A 24,992-nucleotide genomic window follows, 5' to 3' on the forward strand; every position below is an offset into this window, starting at 1 on the left:
TCAGCAAGTTTGTTGATGACACCAAGTTGTGTGGTGCAGTCGACATGCTGGAGATAAGGGAAGCTCAACATGATGCGGCAGTGTGTACCCGCAGTCCAGAAAGCCAACCATGTCCTGGGCTGCATCAAGAGAAGTGTGGCCAGCAGGTCAAGGGAGATGATTTTCCCCATCTACTACACTCTCATGAGACCCCACTTGGAGATCTGTGTCCAGCTCTGGGGTCCCCAACATAAGGAAGACATGGACCTGTTGGAGCCAGTCCAGAGGAGTCCACAAGGATGATCAGGGTCTGGAGTACCTCGCTTATGAGGAGAGGCTGAAAGAGTTGGGGTTGCTCAGCCTGGAGAAGAGAAGGCTCCAGGGAGACCTTATAGTAGCCTTCCAGTACCCAAAGGGAGCCTGCAGGAAAGCCAGAGAGGGACCTTTTACAAGGGCACGCAGCGATAGGACAAAGGGTAATGGCTTTAAACTGAAAAAGGGTAGACTTAGATTAGATGTAAGGAAGAAGTTCTTCACTGTGAGGGTGGTGAGGCACAGGAACATGCTGCCCAGAGAGGCTGTGTCTGTCCCCTCCTTGGCAGTGTTCAAGGCCAGGTTGGACGGGGCTTGGAGCAACCTGATCTAGTGGAAGGTGTCCCTGCCCATGGGACATTCTGTGATTCTAGCCTATCCACTGAACAGTTAATGGATGCATCTATCAAGATAAACACAGAAATAGAAAAGCTCCAAACAATAAGACATAAGGGAACTTCCTTCTGTGGTAATACAAAACAGGTTTGGGTGAATGCTATTTCTATAAGAGAAAAGAAATCATTAACAAACAACTACTTTATTACTTCTATTAAAAAGAATGTGTAGCTAGAGTCTCACAAATAGACTTAAACACAGGTGTTTTGCTTCATGTCGGTAATACACTGTACCATTACAACCATAATTCACAGATAAGACAAGAACTCTAAAGCAGCAGAATATATCATACATGGAAGTTGACATCTGAGCTGGGCTTAAACTCTCTCATAAGTTTCTTAATCATATGATTGTTTCTGAGAACTACTGAGGATGTTTGAAACAAAGTCTGTATATTAAATTCAGAGCTACTGTTAAGAAGCGAAAAAATCTCATATGCAACAGCCAAAGAAAAAACATTACCATCGCAGATCAATACCAACAATCATGTAAGTACTAGTTACTAGTAGTTATTTTTCAAATATATTTGCTCTTTAAAAAACAGAAAAAAATGACTTTGCAAACAAAGGCAATAGTTACAGTTATCACATACTCTCTGGCCAACTATGTACCATTCAAGTGGAAATAAACAATTCAAAAGATCACAGTATCCATTCAAACCACATGCATATAGCAATAAAGAAGGATTTCCCAGACGCCAGAAATACCCTGCTTTAAAAAAACCCTGTTAATGCCTTCAGAAACTGCTGACATTAAGAACTAATATTCTTTATTAAAAGCTTATACATATGCAGAATAACAACCTGGATGTTGCTTATCTGTTTCGTTATGAAAAAATATTATATAACAAACTTACATAGTCTAATTAAAAAACTCTCAGCAGTAAGTTAGAAGTTAGAGATGCAAAAAATAGCTTCAACTATGCTACAAATCCAAATAACCACTGTTACTGCTCTTAAAAATATCTACAGCAAAAAAGCCAACCTTCCCAGAACATATTAGTTTCTCATTCTTCACGGGTAGTAAAAAAATTACCTCTGATACAGACCAAGGGGGTAAACAAACAAACTCATGTGTTGGGTTGTCTGTGTTTGTTTTCTCCCCCCCCCCCTTCAGTTTACACAAAGAGTTCACACTTCCTTTGATCAATTTTCAGAAAATCCACTCCCCCTCCACTTGGTTGTGTGAAACTTCTATGTCTAGTCTGGCTCTAATCACTTTCCATTAACCAACATTTTATTTTTCTTTTGAGAGCTTTTATTTATTTATATAAAAGAGTAATCTAACTTCTTCCAATCTGTGCTGTTTCACAAAACCGAAACCATGAACTTCTGCTTGCTCTGCTTAGGAGGCATCCTTCATTCTCCTAGTCACTGCAACAGATTTGTGCTGCTGCCCATCCAATTTATATTTGCTTTCCTTGAACAAAGGTGACACTAATAACATTCAAAGCCAAAGCCTTACTGCTGCCTTGTACTCAGGATACTAATACTGCCCTGTTTCTACCCCAAATATATAGTCATAATGTATTCTGTTCCTTTTTCACAGCTGCATTATACTAATAGCTTATGGTCAATATATGACCAATATACCCAAATCTCTTTCTTCTCTTGCTTCTGGTTTATAAACTCAAATTCACAGCAGTATTCTTTATTAGTTCTTATTTAACTGGATGTGATTAGAATTGCAAATAAGATCTATTCCTGCAACGTACTACTATGAAAAAGGAAGCTGTAGTCATACTACATAAAGTACTGAAAAAATCAGCAGAGGAAAACATGCTGCATTATAACCAACTCTATTGCCAAGAACTGGCAAATCACGCCTTCAAAATGAAACTGAAATGGCAACTAAATCCTAGAACATAAAAGAACAAGGCAGCAAGAGCAATACAAATTTTTTCTGGGGCAATGGATTTTTATTTATGCAAGCACCATGGAAATTAATCTCTCTGCCACTCATAACAGAGATTCAGCCTTAATGTTTAATGTGTATGATTATATCTCAGTATCATGAAGAACACAGATGAGTAAATAATCAGTGTATAAACTTTACGGCAGAGTTTCTCATCTGATCTCTCAAATAAATGAAGCAGAGTCTGTAGTGAAAGGTAACATTTTTGCTAAACAAAACAATATATTTGGAAAGAAGCAAACTGGTGGACCCCCAAGCCCTTCAACAGGTTTTAGCAATAGATTTCAACCTAGACACAAGCTCATCTAGATACCTAGACAGCTCATGATAGACTTAATGACATGCACCAACCAAAAAATGAAACTGAACACATTATCTTACATGCAGAAAGAACACTGCAACTTAGGTGTGCTATTATATTTTGGCCTTTTCAAAGTTTTATTGTAGTTTCACTGCAGTATCTTAGGTCTTAAGCTGTAACTGTGTAACAGTGTCCATAGATGTTATTGAAGGATTTCTACTGTCTCAATGGTCCTCCAGCTGGGGCAGGGAATATACCTACACAAAATAATCTATACAGTAGCATCCTTAAATCAGACAGCCATATCAAAATAAAATCAGATGGCCTGAGTGATGGAGGACCTGGAGGTTTTTCATATAAAAGTTACAGTAGAAAGCAACTGGAGAAAAGCAGTAATATTTTATCTTTAAAACCCTATTTTACAGTTCATGTACATGCTGAAAATAATTTAAATATGCCTCTATATAAAGTTACCTATTTTTGTTTAGTAGAGTACAATGGTATTTGCTTAACTTCATGTAAATAATTTACATCAGGTAAACTGGCCAACAAAACTAGAAAAATCAAGTGTTGTTCATGCATGCATTTATAAATCCAAGAACACCAACAAGTATCTTTTATGGTAATTTCACCTATGAAGAAGGAATTTTAAAGCATTTTTTAGTAACAACAAAGCATAAAAGATCTTGTAAGAAAGGCAAATCACTAACATAGTTTTGAAAAGCAACAACAAAAAAGCAGATAAAAATTCCTCTGTGTAAGTTACTACTTTTACTATTATTTTTTTTGTCAGGAATAATTCTCTGCCAATCAGAAACGCTAACTTTCATTGCAAATCAGCTTGCTGCTTCCTGTAAAGCATTTACCTGGTGGCTTGCCAGAACAAATATTTTAATGTAAAATTTAATAAATGGAACTAAAGGTATTACATCCAATCTAAAATTCCATATTGTGTAAACTATTGATATTAATGTAATCGAGTTTGTAAACAATCCATTTGTGGAAGCTAACCTTAGACACTGTATTGACCCAAAATATCTAGTGCTGCTCATCTGCAAAATGAAGCATCAATGCCTGGAATTCATTAAAAGTGTTACATGTTTAATTTTTCCTGCCCTACAGCTCCATTGTCTCGTAAAATTTTTCCTTTGATGTCCCCCACTAAAAGAATTAAAGGAATATTGTAATTGAAATGTCATTAATAATTCACAGGACCCTCCTCCACCAGCAATACATCTGATGAAATATTAATTGAGCTCCACAGACTGACAGTCTGCAGAGGAGCACTTGCCTGTAATTTGAACCACGAGTCCTGATCTTGCTGTAGCTCAGACCTGCCAAGAAGGCAATTATCTGGATGGTCTTGCCCAATCCCATCTCATCTCCCAGAATTCCTCCTGCCTGCTGGCAGTGCAATTCCCAGAGCCACCTAACACCTGTCTGCTGGTACCTAAAACAAGGAAAGAGAAGATGGCAAATGTTTGATAATAGAGATCATAACAGAAAGTACCCATGAATTAATCATTTGGCAAGGTTCTTATACTAGTTACAATAACATGCTGGATGTGTGTTTTACACGAGTGCTGTATTTACTAGGTCATACATTTTTGATGTACTCAGACATTACATGTGACTTTCATTCTTTATGCAACACTAAAACATTTCTAATTAAACTGATAGTCATGGTAATTAGAGGGTATTTTATTTCATGTATATTTTAAGTGTTAAAAGCAACTTGGAAAGCTACTCTAACAAAGCATTATCTTTTCAGAAAAGGTGACATGTAAGGGTCTAGTAAATTGTATTATTTGGAACATATACCCTGAACTGAAGGAAAAGCTTGACTTGTAAGTGGTACAGACTTTATACTCCACAGTGAAAAATGATCACATTTGCCAAAACATGCTTTATTTTTACATAAATTAATTTAATAACATTTAGTTTCTTTCAATGAAGAAAAAAGCCAACAAGGTAAAAGGTTTTGGAAGGCAAAACAATAGAGTGAATGGGATGCAACAGAGCATTATCACGTGAGAGTATCAAGGAAGTTTCTACTCTCAGTCATTCACTGGAAATTGTATGAGCAACAATGTAAAACACATTCCAATTAAAAGAAGCAGATTAGAAAAAAAGATTTACAATTGCAAGCTAAAAAGGTGGAGATAAGATGCTGGACTGAGAATCACTTTAGGACGTACTTTTTTATAATAATATGAAATAGTGAGACCAGTAGGAATAACATACCACGTGTGTAGGTTAAATTGAAAACAGAACAGAAAGAAATGAAGAAACAGTATATTTAAATTACAATTTAAAAAAATAAGATACACATTTCAGCACTTCTGTGTCTTGTAACTGTTGAACACATCTAATGGTTCAGACATCATACTATCTGCTGGTGTCTCAAATGCATTATACAAAGAAGCCCTTAAAAAAGACATTTTGTTAGAAATTAATTCATCTTAAAAATGCAGCAATCTAAAAACAACTAGGAATTGGCTGGCAAGATTAGCTATAATTGGGTTAAGGTGCTACCATTATTACATTTTATAAAGACAAAATATTTTCTAACAGAAACACTAAAGAATTAGAGAACACCTTAATTCCAGTCAGAAACTGCTCTTCCAGACTAATATCCAGCATGACTCTTCAGAAGACAATCATTCAGGAACTTCCTGATCTTATTTTGTATTATTTCTTAGGATTACAACCACTGCATAAAAGCTAGCTGCATTTATAAGCATTTTTTCCCCTCTCTCCCGAGAATGTTTCACAGTCAAGAATTAAGTTTGGAAAAAATTCTGCTCCAAGGTTATGTAAAAATGGAAAAAATGCAGGTGCTTTCTTTGTATAATCATATAAACATGCAATAACTGCAAGTATGCAAAAATACAAGTAAAAAAAAAATCCCCTCCCCCAATAATTTTTTATTGTTATATGGAGAGATAATAAATTCTCTTTTATCTTACGCTTTCATTGCACCAATTTTTATGTTCTGTTTTTTACTCAAAACCACTGTAGAAATAAAACTGTTGCCTAGTCTTCCAAAATAGTTATGTCTGGATTGTATTGCATGTGAGCAATCATGCTGTGATGCATCCCTCAAAATTCACCACAGTAGCTAGCGGAGTTTAGCTGCATTGTTTCTGAGACAAAATTGCATTTCAGACTTATCAGGGAAATCACAGACTGAAAGCAAATCATGGAGAAACCTGGTTTCTTTATACAGACAACATTCTCTTAGGCTAAGTGCAGACAGTATAAGGGAATGTTTGTAAGTCAGTCTTGCTCACTGTGTTTGGTTTTGTTCCACAGCAGCACCAATTGTATTCTTGCTGAATGTTCCTCAAAAGTAGACAAGTATGTAGGGAAGAAACAGACTGTCCACTTTACCAGGCTTACCAAAGAAAGAAATTAAGGGTCTATTATTGCAGTGTGAGCTAACTTCTTGTAAGTGTCTCATAGTATATGCTGCTGTACACCTCTTTGGGTCAATATACTTCCATGTTTTGTACTAAACTTGTTCAGAACTCAAAGTTTAATGCCTATTGACTATGGGCCTTCCTACATTGGAGATTTCAGCATTTAAGTTACAAGTCAGACGAATCATTCAACTCAATTGATCTTTCTAACCACTTAAGAAGTTTTGCCAACTGACTCATGCTTGCAGGGATACCCTTCATTAGTGAGGCTGGTATCTCCAAGATTAATTTTTAGTTGTCTGCTTTATTTCAATTCCCTTAGGGTTGCTCAGACCACACATCCATTCTCAGGATGATTATTTCTGCTGTACTTTTGCATAAACAACAGAAGACCACATATTGGCTGTGTATGGTCCTGGCAACTAAGTCATTAATTCAATTCCATTTCAGAGCTAGTGCTTTCCTTCTGAGGAACTGCAGGACAACAGCAATAACTTCTTTGAGGTTAAGACTAAGTGGTCCTGTTAGAAAGGATACCACACACGCCCGTTATAAACCAGGGCTTTCTACTACACTAATTATAATATTTTAGAGAGTTATCTTTTGAAAGAGAAGATGTTTTTCCTGCTGTGCAAAATGTTGCCAACAAAAATAAATTCAAACCTAATATGCATGAAAGTTAAGGGAGATATAATGGATGAAGTTAACTTGTCAGCTGATATCTTGTTTGGGCTGTCTTTTGTAAATAGCTTTCTGAAATGAACACTGAAGTGTCACTGGGCCTCATGGTCTCAAAAAACTGAAACAGAAAGCAGTCCTGTCCAAATCTGTAACCCAGCACTAAATAACTAAAGAAAGACTTGTAAAGTGTTTTCCATCTAGTAAAGGAATTAAGAATGCACTCTCCATATTTTAAAATTTTACTGGGCAAAACGTTCAAGACTATTTTATAACATGAATTATCAATAGAGTCGTTAAAGTTGTCTGTATTTTTTACTGGAAGAAAATTTCACTCACTCCACCCAACCAGAAACACCTCTATTTCTTGTTTGCATTTATCACAACTTGCCAACACTTTATTCTTCAAAGTAAAGATATCCTACCACTCCACGCCTGAATTAAAAGCAAGCACTTGTTAATAAAAGAAAGCATTTATAAAAACAGACAAGTAAAGCTCCTCAATTCATAGTTTAGCTAATATGCATTCACAATATTCAGACCAGCCAATTATCATCATGTAACTGCTTTTGTGCTTGCAATAAATCAGTTTCACTAAGGTTTGATCCTGGAGCCTTTTTTAAAGAAATAATCCTACAGAAACATCTGAAGTAAAAGTTGAAGCATCATTCACTGAAGTAAAAGTTAAAGCAAAGGGCATCCAGAATCACTATGACTACTAATATTATTAACAGTATACAGCAACATATTAAATAATTAATTAAAAAATATTAAAGTACATGATACACACTTAAAAAGCTTTTTGAAGAGAAATCCTGGTACTTTGAAACCCTCTTCAAATTCAGTGTCACTTTCTTCTGAATGTTCCTCAGCTGTTTGATGATCTTTGTCCTTCAAACGTTCTTTTTGCCACCTCCTAGTGACACAAGGAGTCAACATTCAATTATTGCACAGAAAAGATATTACATGAAAAACTAAGCTGAATTTTCAGTAAGATAAAAATCCAACAAAAATGCATTCTCTGATGTCATGATGTAAATAGTAATCCTATGGAGGAGAGAATTATGCAGGTAAATGCTCAAAATATCTGACATTAAAAGGTGCATGCACTCTCAAACATTTAGTTATAAACCATCAGTTTTATAGCCAATTATAATTTCCTACAGACATATACTAATATATTGAAATCAACAGGTAACGCTATCAAAAAATTCTGGCTACCTGAAATTCCTAAACCTCCATAACACACACACACACACACCCCCCCCCCAATCAATAAAGCTTAGGTATTCCAAAGCTGGTTTTTAAATTTAATCAAGTATTTAAATAACTTCCTTCACCTAGAGAAATGTGCAGCAGCATATAATCTTATACAGAAGACTCAGTTGGAAACATCATCATCTTTGGAGTGGCATGCTCTAAATCGGTTAAGCAGCCATTATTAAGAGAATGATTTTTCTGAGATTTTGAATTTGCAAAGTGATTTGTGGTCTGCAGCCTCTTATTTGGTCTCTAGGCAGGTTAAAGAATTACCTTCCAGTCCCATCATTCCCACCCTTTTGAAAAAGCACCAAAGGATCTTCAACATCCAAGGGAACTATGAACCTGTGTTTCAGTGACCCCAAAACATTTATCTGTAATAGTAAAGTGTACGCTACTGTTAGCTGAGTATGTACTAATCTATCAAGAGCACTTCACTGACAATCTGGGTTTTGCTGGAATTCTCCCATGAAAGTGCCATTCACTGCAGGCACATTGAATGTGGTGTATAAACTGACAAAATCCCTACAGAAATTGGCAAAGCTATAGGACAAATGAAAAATATCCTTATGTTACTGTTCTGGATGCAGCACAAACCCAGCCATATTTCATCTTATAAAAAAGCTGAAGGAGAAGACCTGATAGTCTAGAAGTATTTGAAATATAAAACATGAAGACTAAAATTGTTCAGATTACAGAGAACTATAAATAGTAGCAGTGGGATGCAAAGAAGCAAATGGAAAATGGAGGCCAAAAATGAGTTAAGCTGCCAAACACTGAAATCTATGGCATTAAGCAACAGTCTCCCCAGCTACACGCTGGAAAACTCATCTGACCAGTCTTTTAACTCCACATTGAACAAACCCTGGAGAATGCACTCCAGAACAGTCTTGCAACAACTGGATGGAGGAGGACCTAACAGGATGCAACAGCTTTTCAGTACACCTCCAATTTCTGAATGACAAATATTACAGGTGAGTGAATAGACCTGGTAACATTTTACCATTTAACCATTATACAAACGGCTTTTTGTTATCTTAGGCTGCCTCTGTAGCAGCCAAAACTATGGCAAGGATAACAGTTCTAAAACATAAACAAAAAAACCCAACCAACCCCCTTCCTCAAAATACACCCCCTATTCAGGGAAAAAGGATTTCTGAACTGTTTAAAAGTGTGAGGAAATTAGTATTTTCCTCTTTTATTATTTTTTTTTAATTGATTTATCCTGATTTTTCTGTAAAGCTATGCATTGCTTTTAAGCATTTGAAGATAAACTGCATCTAGGGGTTGACATGCAAACCATATTTTATTTCCAGCCTTGCCATGCACAATCCAGCGTGCTTTAAAGTTGTGGGCTGAAAGCCTTATGTTTTCAAAGCTACTAGACCAATTTTATCCATCAGGAGAAAGAAGCATAATCATAAAAATATAAGTTAATTTCGGGTCCAAAGTTGACAACATCATCAGCTATGGGAACATAACAGTTTCATTATATCCTGACCTAACTAGCCATAAAGGAGGGAGTAAGAAGTCACTGTTAAAATTTTTCTGAAACATCTGCCCACAAGACAGCTAGTATCTCTGACATTTTGCACTTCCAACCTGGCAAACAAGCCAGAAGACATTATAAAACATCGTGTTGCTCCAAGTCTTTAAGACTTCAGTCATGCTGCTATCTACTAGTCATGTTAAGAACAGACACAACTGGTGCAATGTCATGTACAGCACCATAACTCCTTCCAACCTGGTATGAGAAGTGCCTTCTCCACTAGAGAAAAATCCTGTTAGCTAGAATTGTTTAAAATCAAATTTGATTCAAGTTTTCTGTTAAACACAAAAATAACCAGGCAATGAAGGTCAAATGTTCCCCTTGTATTTTTGAACTACATAACCAGTTCTGGGGGCAATTCAACCAATGACTTCTTAAGGACACCACTCTGCTTTCTCTGATACGAAATACCATGGAAAAACTAAGAGAGACTCTTGCTGTTAGGTCATTCAAAATCATCTTCTACACTCATAACTTAAGACTTAAGCTCAAGCTCTGTTCTCTCCAGCGGCAGCATTAATACAGTTTATCTTGTTTTCCTGAGCACTTACTTCAGTGAAACTTGTTGGAACTTCTACTTAATTTCTGTGACTGTGGCAAATTTGTTTTAAAAAAACTTGGGTTAGGAACCAGAGAACAGGTAAGAAGTTTAACACTTCATATACATATAACACAGTCATATATCCTTTCTCATGAAACAAAGATAATTAAAGGCAGGTTTCTAGACCAGATTTTTACCAGTACCTTTTGAGAAAATACTTACAGTCTGCCTTTATGAAACCAGTCACAAGCTTAGAACTGTAGCATTGTTTTGCTAAGTGGAAGTAACACCACCATCTCCAAATATACACGTTACAATAACTGCCAAAAACAATTACACTGAAAAACTAAGACACAGTGCTGGACAGGTTTAGACAGCCAGCTTCATTAGAATATATTTTGATCTCTTAAGTCAGGAATCTTAAAAATCATGATGGAGAGAAAATGTAGCATATGCAACGGAAAAAAAAACCAAGATGGATAAAGATAGTCTTCAGTTTTCTGATTAAAAACTGATTGAGTTGCTAATGTTTATTATTGTTCTTATTTCATTATAAGAAATTATGTATCCAGTTAAGTAGTAAAAAAAGAACTGACTAAAAATCTATGTGTCAAAGCTTTCCCCACAGATACTTTTACATATCTATCCTAACACAGGAATGGAAATCTCCATCTTAGACTAGCAGTCTGTTAAATGTTTGATTTAGGAAAATAACATTCATGCTCTGGAGTCTAGCAGACAAATATGATACATTCTAGAGGCACAGCATGAAAATGCATTTATTTTTGATCAGTACTACAGCATTCTGCTATCAGGCACTGATGGTCAATTATTATTCTGAGATCCAGAAAAAGATCAAAAAATCAAACTGACAAATGCTGACAGTTGTCATTACTGAAACTGAGACATGTCAGAACTTATTTTATCTGATTGGGTTACGACAAGACTCAAACCAAGGAAGAAAACTCCTACCTACCACACTAAAAATCAAAACAATTATAGATTACAAAGCTTCTGAAGTGACAGCTAGGTATAGAATCCATATTAAACTCAAGCAGGGCAATAATTTGTGCAAGAGTATGCTTCTATATTCCAATATGAATTGCCACTAGCCACACTGAAGCTTCAGTCTCCCCTGGGAAGAAACAGATTGCCCTCTAGTGTACATTAGAAAAAGTGATCCAGAAACAACCAAGAAGAAACGTTTCTGAGATTAGCTCGTAGCTGTCCACGAATTTAGGCACTTCACCTTAATATAACTCTTCCATTGTCTGAAAGAAGTGTGATCACTGTTGAGATTTCTCTTAATATTATTAGATACCTAGAAAACATGTACAGCTAGAATTTGAACCAATAAATCCTGTATGTAATTTTCCTAAAGAAAAGTTTATTTCATACACACTGCATACGTTGTTTTACTGAAGTGTATAATTACATCAAGCTCTAGTATTGAAATCTCTGGTACTACATCTCTTTCAAAGGTCTGGAGGTTTCCTTGCCCCCAGTTACCAGTTCAAAGAAAAAACAGAAGTTTGTTGTTACCCATAACAACTGTCAAAGTTTGAGGAAGCTATTCATTTTTTGAAAGGCTCCAAACTTATTGTAAGATATTGTATTATGATATCCTACCCTAAAACTTCATTATTTATTTAAAAAGTGTAAATATGGACAAATGCTATTTGCAAGACCAGATCAGTTAAGTCAGTTGGTCAGTCTAGTCTTGTACCTTTCCCCAGAAGTCAGACTTTGGAGGGAGAAACAACAGTAGCTCATATTTGACCAAACTACACAGTAACATATTGACTATTTGGTCAATACATTCCTTACACACCTCAGTTAAACATCATTAGTATGCCTAAACAATCAGAAAATACAGGTTTTACTATATCACCAAGGTCTCTTGAAAATAAAAGCATGACCTTTGAGAAATCTATTTTATGCTGTCCATGGTCACTGACATAAATACAACTTTATCCTGAAAGTGCAGTATGAAAGCCATATATCATACAATTAAATCTTTCTCAGATTCTAAGCCCGCTTCCCACTTATTGCAATACCCTAGAAAGAAATTCTGCATCCAAAACAGTAATGAGCACATTTAAAAAAACAAAACAAACAAACAAAAACCAAACAATCAGGAACCAAGCTGAGTGTCTAATATAGTTTGCATTTGTGAAGCACAATATGTTTTCTATTTTATACTGCTAAGAATCCCTTACAGATTATTCTAATTTGCTAAATTGAAGCATTGAGCATTACTTTTCTGATCTAACTTTTTATGGTCTATATGGGTAGATTTAATTGGTACATCCTAACAGATGAAATACATGCATTTAGTACCACAAGTCTCCATAAGTAAATTAAGATTGATGTAGACAATCACACACTTGAGCTTAGAATGAAAGGTGTACTCAGCAAATGAGCCAAAATATATCTTCATTTGTGTCTTGGCTGTGTCATTTTAAAGAGAAGTTAGGATGCTCTAAGAAAGTATCTTTCAGGAAAGGTAATATTTAATCCTTTTTTTAATTTATAAGTCTGAAACATCAAGAGATTCAGTCACTCAGATACTTCAAAGAGAGCTAACACGTGAAAAGTGATCAGATAAAACCAACTTATTTTTAAGCAAATTTTTTTTTTTTTTTTATTCTTTGTATTAACTGCTTCTTCAGTTGCTTCACAACTTCAAGCTACTCAGCTGCTGGAATGTTGCTTGGGAGTCACAGAAAGAAGTAGCTTTCCCAGCCTTGCCTCTGAGCACTTGATAGCAACTGAAGAATTCAAACAACTGTACTCCATAAACTATACAGAATACACAAGAAAACACATATCTCCCATATCATGACATCTCCCATAAAATGGCATGTAATTCCTTCCTTGAAGCAGCAGGCAGATACATACTGACAACTGCTATGGGCATAGTGACTATAAGACCTCTAAGATTCCACCAGCACCAATTCTGAATGCTTCTAGATCAAGATGGACACTGCTGACTACAACAAAATATACACTGAAAACATACCTGTCGATGGGGATCAGATTTCTGAGACCTTCAGCACCATCCCAGAGACTGATTACCTAATCCTCTGGGTTCAGCTGGTAATAGCCAGTACAAAGGACAGCTGGGAATGATGATATGCTACTTTTCACTGAATCTTGAACTTACTTTTTAGCTGTTGACAGTATCCTACTTATTTACCTTACTCTCCATAACCCTGATGTTCCTTGCTACTGTTCATTATTCTTGCAAGCCAAGATTCACCTTAGATGTTAACCTTTTCAGAATAGATGGATGACTTTCCCCTGCCTGTCTGCACAGCAACATGGCTCTAGTAACTAGAGAAAGACAAGACCCATGCAAGAGAAGAGAACTGAAATTACTGAGAGTGCAAGCTGAATTCTGTATAGCTAACTTTGCTTTTTCACGTTCCACTGATCACATCTTGTTCTGAGTGACTAGACCAGCCAACTGCAAGTAGCCTTTAGAAGGAAAGAGCCAGATGCTCTCCTGCCTGCCCTGTTTACTGCAGATAACAACAGCTCCTGTTCAGAAAACAGTCTCTTGTTCTAGAGATCTGCAGTCCTGCAGTTAGCTAATTATCATGCTTTAACAACATCATCGTAGTTTCCCCTTGACACAGACCAATCTCTTCCAAGTCCCATCTCTGAAAAGTTTTAATGTTAAGGAAACTAATTTTCAATCTTTAAAAGTGTAGGACTGTATTCAGCGCCAAGCACAAGACTAGATGTTCAGAAGACTAAAGTAATCCTAAAGGGTTTTCCTCTGCCTCTCTCAGGGGTAAAATATACCATAATCTCACCCATTCGTTTGCATTCAAAAATAAAACTGACATGAAACAAGACATAAATGTAAGCAAATGACAGCCCTTCTATAGCATTCTTAATATGTTTCTTAATTCACTACATTTTATTTTCTCATGGCATTTCCCATAATGAAGATTACCTGGGGGTGTCAGCATAAAAACGTCAATGTGGACAGCTGCAGCTTAACAGCCACAATAACTGTAGCTATGAAATTTTTAAGAGATGTAGTGTTTTGGTAGCAATTACAGTTATTGATATTTCTAAAATTCATTTAGGCTTTTATTGTAACTTTAGTAACCAAAAGAAATGTAGTCTATGATATGACTTTGCTAAGGATAAATTGTCACAATCTTAACGTTATTAAAAAACGTGTTTGAATGAATTTAAACTGTGAGTCATATTAAAACTTTCAATCAAAATAAATTACTCTTGATGAAAACACTGAATTAAAAATGATTTAATATTGGTCTAATTTAAATGTGAAGAATACAGTTTTATTCAATAAAATAGTAAATATTTTACCAATTAAGTACAATTAATTTTTGTTAATGCATCCAATAAAAAACATATTTCTTTTTGACCCTCTGGACGTTGTTCAGATTAGCCTTTTGCCAAAATCTTCTATTCAAGAGCAATAAACTATGCTTTAAATCTGAAAAGCAGTATCCTGGGATTGCAAATCTATTGCCTCATATCAGTTCCTGATATGCCTCTGCAACCTGGGATGTGCAAGTGAAGTTGGGCTCTTCCTACTCGAGCTTTTGATACCAGTATTCTACAACTGTTAAGTACCTCTGCTATCAGAGGAGATCTCTTTCTCCACAGCAACTCAGGCTCTCACCACAGGAAGAGATGGTATTTATACCTCTACTTCATGACCGTTTCTCTGACACAGCTTCATTTACATCACTAAGATTTTATTTTTCTATAGAAGTGTAAAATTCAAGTCTCCCAAACACTAACCAAGTTCCTATGCTAGGCCTTATCACTATCAAACTTATCAATCACCCTTCACTGCCAGCTCTAATACATACTCTTCCTTTCACTCTACAGCAGCTGTTTTCAAGTTGAAATCCATAATTTTCCAGAAGACTACAAAACTACTTGAAGGACATCCACTAGAAGTAATTAGTTAAAAGTAGCATGCTATCAACAAGCTGAAGTTCATTTTATGAAGCTTCAACCCTTACAGTAGAAAAGAGACAATATGTCAGTCGTTACAGAACAACTAAAATAAAACAATCATTTTAGTGATCTTGATCTTTTGAATCCCAGTATGTCCAGAAATGTCTCTTAACTTCACTGGCATGTCTAGTTAGCATTGTAACAGCCTAACAAATTACATGTCACTTTGTTGCCCCTTCAAAATGTTTTTTCAGGCAGTTGTGAAAACAGAAACATTGCTCAGTCTTAATGCTAGGAGCTCAAGAGCTATGCTATCAGTAGTGAAAACATCTCAACAGCTCACTGTAGCTACAGAAAGATCATCGACACTCAAGTTGTATAAACTGCAGAAATCACAGATTAGCACAAGGTATTTCAGCTACCATTTTCAAAACTAACATGTTCTTAGCTGTGTTTCCTCACCTTACATACTAGATACTCCTTAGAAACCTTATTCAGTTTACAACCTTAGGTCATCATAGCAACAGAAAACCCCACTGCCACCACCACTGCCACTATCTCTTTAGATAAGGATGTTGTTACCCTCACTCTCATCAATAACAAAGAGGAAAATCACTGCCAAACATCGCAGCTCTTCTTAGACTTGACTAACAGCAGTATAAATATCCAGTCTTCATTACTTATGTCTTCTAATGTAGGTTATGCAAGAGATATCACATGCTAATAATCAAATAATAGAGATATTGTCCTTTCCAGTGTAAATTTTTTACAAGTTTAAATTCAAAAGACCCTTTTAATATTGATTTTCAAATAAACCTGTTAGCCATATAAACTATATGTAATTGTCTCGGATTTCAATAAACTAATATATTCTACAAAAATAGTATGTAACTATGATTTATTTAAATTATTTCTTCTTGACTAGCAGTTAATTATTTAAAGCCAAAAACTAAGCATCTCACCCCATCCCAAACCAAAGATTTCTCTCTCAGTGGAAAAGTGCCACCCCTCTGAAGAGGGAGGGCATTGTCTGCACTGTAATTTTGCCTAGGAGCAGAAGACAATCTTTTTCTCTTTAAAGGTAAGTCTAAGATCTATAGACAACAGCAGTACTGTGTATAAAGTTTTAAAGTATAAAGCTGCCAAGTAATATGTTGTTGCAAACAAACACACACTGATACACAAATAGCTTACTACTGAAGGACCTGTAACAATCAGAAAAGTCTAACAGCAAAGTCTTTGTAATTAAGAGGTATGTCCAATTTCTTTTGGAATGCTATGATCATTCTGACTCATTTTCCTTACTTCAGTTCCTAGCAGCGTATTACAGACACTGCCCTTTGCATGTTCAACATAATTTGTTAGTTACTAATAAAAACGTCTAGGACTACTAACCTTAGTCTCTGTTTATAATAGTCTTCATCTCCATCATCTCTCCACCTCTTGACTTTGCGCTTCCCCAGTATATGTTCTTCTTCCTCAGAGCTTGGAAAGTAGTCAACATCATCTTCAGCTTCTTTAAAATCTCTCTTCACCAAATATTTTCTTTTTCTTGACAAATTCCTGAGTTCATAATTGGAATAATTTTCAGCATGAGAAGATGTCTGCTCTTCCTCCTCCTCTGCTGCTTCTGGATCAAAGAGCTCCTCATCAGGTACATACTCAGACTCTGCACTATCATCCTCCTGTTCACACCTGAACTTCTTGGCCTCAAGGTATTTTTCTTTTGGAATCTCTGCTTTTGACTGAATCTGGAGGGCATGCTTCTGAAGTTTTCTCATGTGTTTTTTTAAGCGCTTATCTGTTTTTGACAGGGTTTTACCCCTTTTTTCCTTTGTAGTAGATGTGGGAGCTATGCACTGAGCATTTTTGGCTTGTGCTTTCTTCTTTGCTCCTTTGTGAACGGATAACTTCTTTCTTTCAGATGACAGCTTAGCTTGGTCTGCTAAGTACTTCTCAAAATCAGATACTTCATTTAGCATTAATCGTGGTGTCTTTCTCTCTGGCTTCTGAGGTATTTTAGTTCCAAATGGAGTCATCTGGCCAGTACGAATAAGCTCTTCCCACTCTGTTTCCTGAACAGGCATAAGCATACTGCCAAGACATGATGGACCAGGTTCTACAACAAAAATCAGAACATCCAGCATGCCTTTAAGCCCTTCTGAATAACTCAAACACAGGAACAAAGGTGTTTTAGTGGTCCTACCCCCAGGCTTTATATGCTTTCAGTTCAGTCTTCATATACAACTTTAAGTCCAAATTATCATCACACATAAAAATTTAAAAAAGGCAAAGCTCAACAAAACAGAAGGCTAAAAAGGTCAGACTAGCTTTTACTTCAAACTACTTCTCAAACTTAATATAGGAGACGTTACATACACTATTAAAACACAAATACTTCTGAAACAACACACAGGAGCAAGAACTACCATAAAATTACAGTGCCCCATGGCACCTGAAGTCTAATGTGCTCCCTATTCTGTCAAATTAACCCATGTCACCATGTTCAGGGCAAGAAACCACTATGTTTCCATATGCAGCAACATCGTTCATTTCTATTTTATTATTTATTTTTCAGCCCTACTCATAAGCTTGAAATTTGGCATTTCTACACCTGGATAGACACAACTCTTACAAAACACAAAAAAGACTGTCTTCTCACATGCTTCAGAAAAACAAAACCAAAATCCATCTTCTTACTCTACAATATTAGGATTATGACTTTAAAAGTCAGACTAGCTTCACAGTATGCTGCCATAAAAGAGCACTTCAGCTATACTGCATACACCGTTACTCTATGTATTAACAACTATAATTGGCTTGAAACCAAAGAGGGGGAAAAGCTTTGAATTGAGGAAGGTGAAGGGGAATTCCAGCCTGAAATCTATTATTAGGGTCCAAAATTTCAAAATAGCTGTACCAGAACTGCCAGCACAGCACACTATTGTATATGATCCCACTTAAAGCACTGTATTTATCACCAAAACATGTTTAACGAGTTAATGATGCATCAGGCATGAAACTCCTCCCTCTCCACCCCCTCGGTTTCTCAGACCACTGGAACTGCTCAACTCCATTTCTTCTGTCTTGGGCTCCATACACTTCCTCGTTACATTTCATCACACTGGGCACCTGAGTTTTACTGCATGGACTAATTCAAAGAAAAAGGATTAAAGATGCTTTTCTACTAGGAAATGTTTTCTAAGGTTTTGACCCCTCTAAGTTTTGTTGAATCAGGAAGAGAAACATGTGCTCTGTGAGATCTCTAGCCCTATCTGCAACAGACAAATAGCAAAAAGAGTTTACACCTCTGCAAACAACAATATAACCCAAAGGTGACATGCAGATGTCAACAGGGTCCAAACTTGCCCTGCAGATTAGTGATTGTGGCCACAACACAGCCAAGCTGGAGTTACAAAATCCAAGATCGGTTTGCAGACAGCAGTGAGAAAGAACACTTCATGAAACACTGAGAGAACAAATATCCTGCTTTAAAAGAAGTCTTATTTATTTATTAAAATCACAGTGCAGCCTGAAAAACAGAAACACTCTTTCCTTCCATTTCTAGTGATACTTCCCAACAGTAAGAAAAAACAATTTCGTTAATGCTGATTGATAGCATCCAGCATATAAAATGTAATTCAGTCATGATGTTAGTCATCTTTATCAAATTAGCTGTGAAAAAATGTTAGGATTTCCAATTTATTAAGCCCAATACTCTAATGTGCCTCAGCCATCCCTACTGAGCTGAACATGGATTAACATTCATTTTTTAAAACTTCCCACATGAATATGACAAGATCTGCAATTCTGCAGGTGCAGAGAGTAAGTGTTCTTAATCCTCTCTCTGAAAGCAAACCACTGAAATTTATTTATTGGCAAGGATCTTGCAAACTAGCTTCAAACAAAAAAAGGCATTACATCAAAGTATAACAGAATTTTCATAGCCATCTCCCATACCTTCATCTTCCTCAAATTCAATCTCATTCACTTTATCAAGAATCTCTGTTCCACCAAGAATTGCTTGGAGACGCTTTTGTTTTGCTTTGATCTTCTTCAGCTGTTGCTCCTTGAATAACAAATAGATACATAATTTAATTTTTAAACTGGTTCATAAACTTACTATCCTTTTAAGCAAGACTTAAATTACTACATTTGTAGTATTTTCCATCAAAATCTCATATTCAAGTGTTCATAGTATTGCATTTGAAACAAAAATGTGTAACTACAGTATCTGTAGGGCTCCAACCCACAGAACACATACAATCTTGTGCATACAATCATCTTACGGTATGTACAGTAAGATCAAACTGTTTACACACACAAATTTCACATGCACATTATATATTTTTATGTACATCTTTTCAGATAATTTTATGAATATCTTGATTCTAGTGAAGGAAGACCGGATTAGTGAGATGCACAGAGAACACCAAAAGATTTTTTCATGATTTGCAAGACTAGGTTAATGGTTAGCAAGCCACTGAAAGCAGCTATAAGATTTATTTATCATCCCAGAAGTTTTGGAATGTTTTGTTAGAAAGAAACTGAAACGGTAAATCAGTCCATCATCCTAATATATATTTGTACACAGTTAATTCAGTAGTGGTCACACCTAATTTAATGGCAAAAACTACAAACTGAAATGACTTTAAAAAGTGAAAAAATCAACACTACAGATGCTATAACAAGTATAATTCATTACTAGGTCTTCCATTACACCTTTTGTCTGACTGTAATATACTCAACTGTATATTTATCAGTGATGCAATTCCTTGGTGTTGCTAACCTTCATTTATGAAACACGAAATTCCAACTAGTAAAACAAAGACATAGGCAACATAACTTTCCCCATTTGTAACTCCATTCTTTGGAAATATTTCCTTACCTAGAGAGGCACATACTTAAAGATAAAGTTCATGACAAAATGAGCAATTCTTTTTTCTTTTTGGTGAAGAATGGTTCACTAGACTTCATGTAGAACTTTTCAAACCACAAAGGATAAGCATATTCACATATGGTACAACACCTTATCTTCTGTGCATACCCTATTATCCTTGCTACCTGAGAACTTTGTATCATAAAAACTCCCTGTATGACAACTCTAAGGAAGTAGCTGTCCTGTATGAGTCATTAATTTCCCATTTGTCTCAATAACAGAAGAATTCAGTCATCTTTAACAATTTTTTAAAAAATACTGCAAAATGAAGAGTACAAAAAGGCACTTCTCCATGCAAAAAGTAGCTTAACACCAGCTTTAAATACACTGCCTGCCTCCAAATAGCCTCCAAAACACTCTTGAAGTTATTACAACCACTTTTACAGATTACAGTTTTCATACAGGGATTTATTCTTACACTTCAAGGACTGTTAGAGATGGGTAACAATGAACTCTCAATGAGGTCTGAACCTTCTCTGCAACTAGCACTTGTGTAAATTACTTCAAATAATATGAAACCAAGCAAAATAGTGTCCAATTACATGATCACTATTCTGTGGTAAATCTGGTTTAATGCATTTCTTCCCACTACTTCCAGCTGCTTGTTTTTAGTCCTGTGCCGTGGCTCAGTATTGTGCCCCTCACTCTCTTAATTGTGAGCACAGTGTTATTATCCAAGTTGTTGAAATGATTAAAGTTAAAAACCAAACAACCAAGTCAGTGGCAAATAGCTTGAGATTGGGAAGAAGTGTCTGAGGGCAAGAGGACAGTAAGTTTTTCAGTCAGGGTTACCATTAGAGAAAACATTATGGTGAATTTCCATAGACAGCGAGTGGATCAAAGTGCTACTACATTCCTGATAGGGGAAGTTTCCCTTTTTTCAAATCTCCTTCCTATTCACAGCTGTAGCGGTCTACTGTTTACACCACCCTGATGCCTGCTAGATTGCTCTACAAACTCCTTTAGTGTACTATGCTGGCAGAAAAAAGGTAGAGCAGTTTTTGCCAAGTCAATGAGTTAAAATGGCTCACAGAATGGAATGATACATACTGAGTACAAGAAAGATACAGACAGTAAGGAAAGGAAGGTAGTAGTGGATGAAGACCAGGAGAGCTGAGATTTAGATCAACTATTGAATCATGACCTAACAAAGCTCTGCTAATTCTCCAAATGCTACTGGGAGGGATTTAATTAAATTAATGCAAATCAGTCTTCCAAGCAGGTCCTGAAGCTTACAATGAAAAAAATTCAGTTCTCACATCTTTGAATTAGTTATTTACGTTTTTTGACAGAAAATTAAACCCTTTAAAAAGGGAAGGAACAGCAATTGAACACATAATCCAAACCTTAAACCAAAGTAGAACCTAAGTATTGTCAGCAGGAAATTAATGTAATCCAATCACCTTGTTATATTTTTGCCGTTTTACAGAATCTAGTTTTCTGTTTATATCTTTGCTGTTGGCAGCTTGAGGTGAAAGTTGCTCAATAATTTTATCTATTTGTTTCAGAGATGTTGTACATGATCTGAAAAAGCAAGAAGATTGCAAGTCAACTCTAAAAAGAAAAACAGCACATTCTCAATTCAGACAATTTAGAAATTCCAGGAGATTTAAGGTAAGATTTATAAAGGACTAAAGATAAGTTTAAATATAAGATGCTTATTTAGAAACAACACTGGAAATACTAAACACTTTAAGAAGTTGTGCATCATAAAATATTTTTAATAACATTTTGTTCATACTAAAATTCCAAGGGCGAGGAAATTGAACTAACTGTTGCAATATTTAGGATTCAAAAGTTACAAGTCTGATGATAATAAGTAATAGTAGTTGCTTTTATTATTCAAGGTAAACAAAATGCAAAATGAAAATCTAAACGGGAAATCCCACGTTTTTATCCTCTAAAACTCTTTTAATAGTTTGATGCCATTATATAAGGAAGCCTATTTCTTTTTACATTTACAATGTCCATTTTACACAACGACTAGATTACAAGATACAAATAAAGTGTCAGGAAGACAGACTACTCAAAGAATCAACAGCACATCAACATTAAACCTTCCTTACTCTTACGCTGCCATTTTTCATGTTTCCATATGCAATACGAAATTCAGGTTGAACCACATACTATAACCTAGTACCATCTGTTTCCGCTGTAGAATTCATTTACAAGGAAGTAGGCACTGTGCCAGCATCAGAAGCAACAAATCTAAGTTTGTTGATTCAACTAGCAGAGTATTTTGTAAGGATACACAAATTAGCATCTCAAAGCATTACAAAAAATATCAAAGAAAACTCTTTACACCACCTGCAGCCGTTTCTCCCCTCATATGCAAAGAAAAGCACTACATAAGTCTCCTCAGTTGTCAGGGAAGAAACTTGGGCCACGTTTCTCTCCAACTCTAATCTGGATTCTACCACTGCTCTCCTAGGAAACATATTCTACCTGCTCTTCTGAGCTATCACTGACATCTTCACTTCTCCATTCTCTTTCAATACTTTTGAACCATCCCATCCCCTTTCTCACTTTTCTGTTTTGGTGCTTTGAAGTATACCATCCTCTTGCACATCTCCTACCTTTTGGATCTTGCTTCCTTGGCCCTAGGGTCTCTTGACATATACTGCTACTGTCCTCTTCCACAAAGCTTTATTTAACAGGACTGTGGGATTTAAACAGGATTTAACTTCAACCATTTTTTATTCTCTTTCTCCTTAAATTTGTGTGTATATTATAGAACCATGCAGCTCCCACCATGAAGTGGTGCCAACTACTCAAAAAACAATTCTTGACTGATTTTTACCTCTACTCATACATGCACTGTATTATAGGACTTTAATCAACTCTATTACACTCTACTCATATGTCGTTACTTTTGTCAGTCCCTCTGCTCAACAAGCCAGCTATATCTCTGCTAATTTTCTCCAAAACTTTCAAACTTGCACATCACATCTCATACAGATGAGGTTCTAGAGGTCTGCATAAGCCATTTGCATTGCATCATGCAAATATTATGTTACAACTTCAAGTGAAAGATGAAAATAGGGGTTAGAAAAATCATAGGATGCCTCTTAAAGAAAAACAGGAAAATAACAACTGTGCCATGCACCACTCTTTCAAAAACCGCATAATCTAACTGCAGTGGTTACACTGCTCCATTCTTCCTCTCAATGACCATTTTACTCATTATGTCTTTCTGCTACATAACGTCTGAAATTAGGTTCCAGTTTTGCAAACTTACTTAATTTCTCATCTCCACACCCAAACTGGAAAATTAATGAAGTGCATAAAATTAAGCATATACATAACAAGAAAGCTATGCAAGAGTTCACACAGGTAACAGAGTCCTACAGCACTCTTGAGCACTAAAAGCCAACATTAATGCAATACAATGAAAGATGCAGAGGTAGAATTATTTACCTGCAGTAGTTCACACAATAATTCTACAATGAAACCAGAAACAGAAAGGGAGATCTAAGATCAGAACTCTAAAGATTAGTGGCTCCTATCCCTCAAAGTCTTCTACTGTCAATATACCATGTCAACTAAGCATTTGTTTCTTTTAAGGTGTCATTACTTCATACAAGCATTGGTGACAAGGTTGTTTTGGCCGTAGTACACTCATGATGGGGAGTCATTCAAATTAGAGAAGGCACATACCCAGAAGCAGGTAACTGCACGAAGCATACAGAATTGAAGAAGTGGCACTTTTTCTGACTATAGATTTGAATATAATGCACTTCTCCACTCCGCAGAAGACAGACATGCATCTTAGTAAGACAGGAGACAAAGCAGAAAAAGGAGATGTGCTGTCCTCTACTGCCTTGATGCGTGACCGAATTAGTCAAATAAGAACAATGAAGCATTACTCTTAAGTGAAAAATATTTTCTCCTTTTGTAAAAAGGTGGGTGACTCTGAAGAGTACGTGTGACCTAGTGCTTTCAAAACATCTTTTCATTCTCCAGCTTTTAAAAACACGCAACACCAAGCCTCTTTAGACAGTAACAGAAAGCAACAGTAAGAAAGGAGACAATTTACCTTAAGTCATCCAGCACCGAATGATATTCTTTCTCTGCATCCGCTATTTTTGTTGCTTTATTAGCTTCATTAATTGCATTATCTACTTGCTGAAGAACTCCTTGCTCCAATACATCCTGGTCATAAACATCAACCCCTAAACCTTTGAGCTCAGCAGCCTGTGCACTACATGAGATGGACTGAATCTGTTGCCTGTTGATCTGTAAAAGGGGTTGTCCTCTTCTGGGCACCTCCAAAGGAACAGCCATGGAAGTGGATGACTGGCTGGCAGAGTTGGGAACTCTAATACTGTTACCCAGGTCATTGCTATAAACATCATTTTCTTGTTCAATTCCCAATTCCTCAGCATTATGCAGACAATTATTGCTTGAAGTAGTAACAGGGTCTTGTTCTTGGGTACTGTCTGGCAGATGGCTGTTGTCTGTTGGCATCCTCTGCTCAAAGGATAAAGAATCACCACATCATAAGAACATTCACACACACAAAGTTCCTCATGAAGACTGTGCCCAAATAAAAGTAAGCAAAACAAGAAGCATGTCTCTTCATGAGAAATTCTTGTTTCAAAACACCTAGTAGCCTACTTTCATGAGTCCTCCCCTGAAAGGCTTCTCCAGACTAATTTCCACCATCAGAAGGAAAAAGTGGCCAAAACTTCTTGAAGACTGCTATATGGAATACTCCTGGAAGATGCTGATACCAAGACAAATAGAACAAC

At 36.1% G+C, this 24,992-nt stretch overlaps 1 protein-coding gene across 1 annotated transcript in view; it reads right to left on the bottom strand.

Annotated features, from left to right (window-relative positions):
- The window catches only part of ERCC6 (ERCC excision repair 6, chromatin remodeling factor), a 47,443-nt gene extending 22,671 nt beyond the window's left edge, over positions 1-24,772 (bottom strand). Inside the window, 7 exon segments of the mRNA XM_074907389.1 lie at positions 4,194-4,352; positions 7,793-7,918; positions 16,698-17,421; positions 19,263-19,371; positions 21,645-21,765; positions 24,278-24,721; positions 24,723-24,772. Coding sequence (XP_074763490.1) covers positions 4,194-4,352; positions 7,793-7,918; positions 16,698-17,421; positions 19,263-19,371; positions 21,645-21,765; positions 24,278-24,721; positions 24,723-24,772 — 1,733 coding nt within the window.
- Between the last annotated feature and the right edge of the window lie 220 nt (positions 24,773-24,992).

The sequence above is a fragment of the Athene noctua genome, chromosome 5 (genome assembly GCF_965140245.1).
Source record: "Athene noctua chromosome 5, bAthNoc1.hap1.1, whole genome shotgun sequence".
Lineage (NCBI taxonomy): Eukaryota > Metazoa > Chordata > Aves > Strigiformes > Strigidae > Athene > Athene noctua.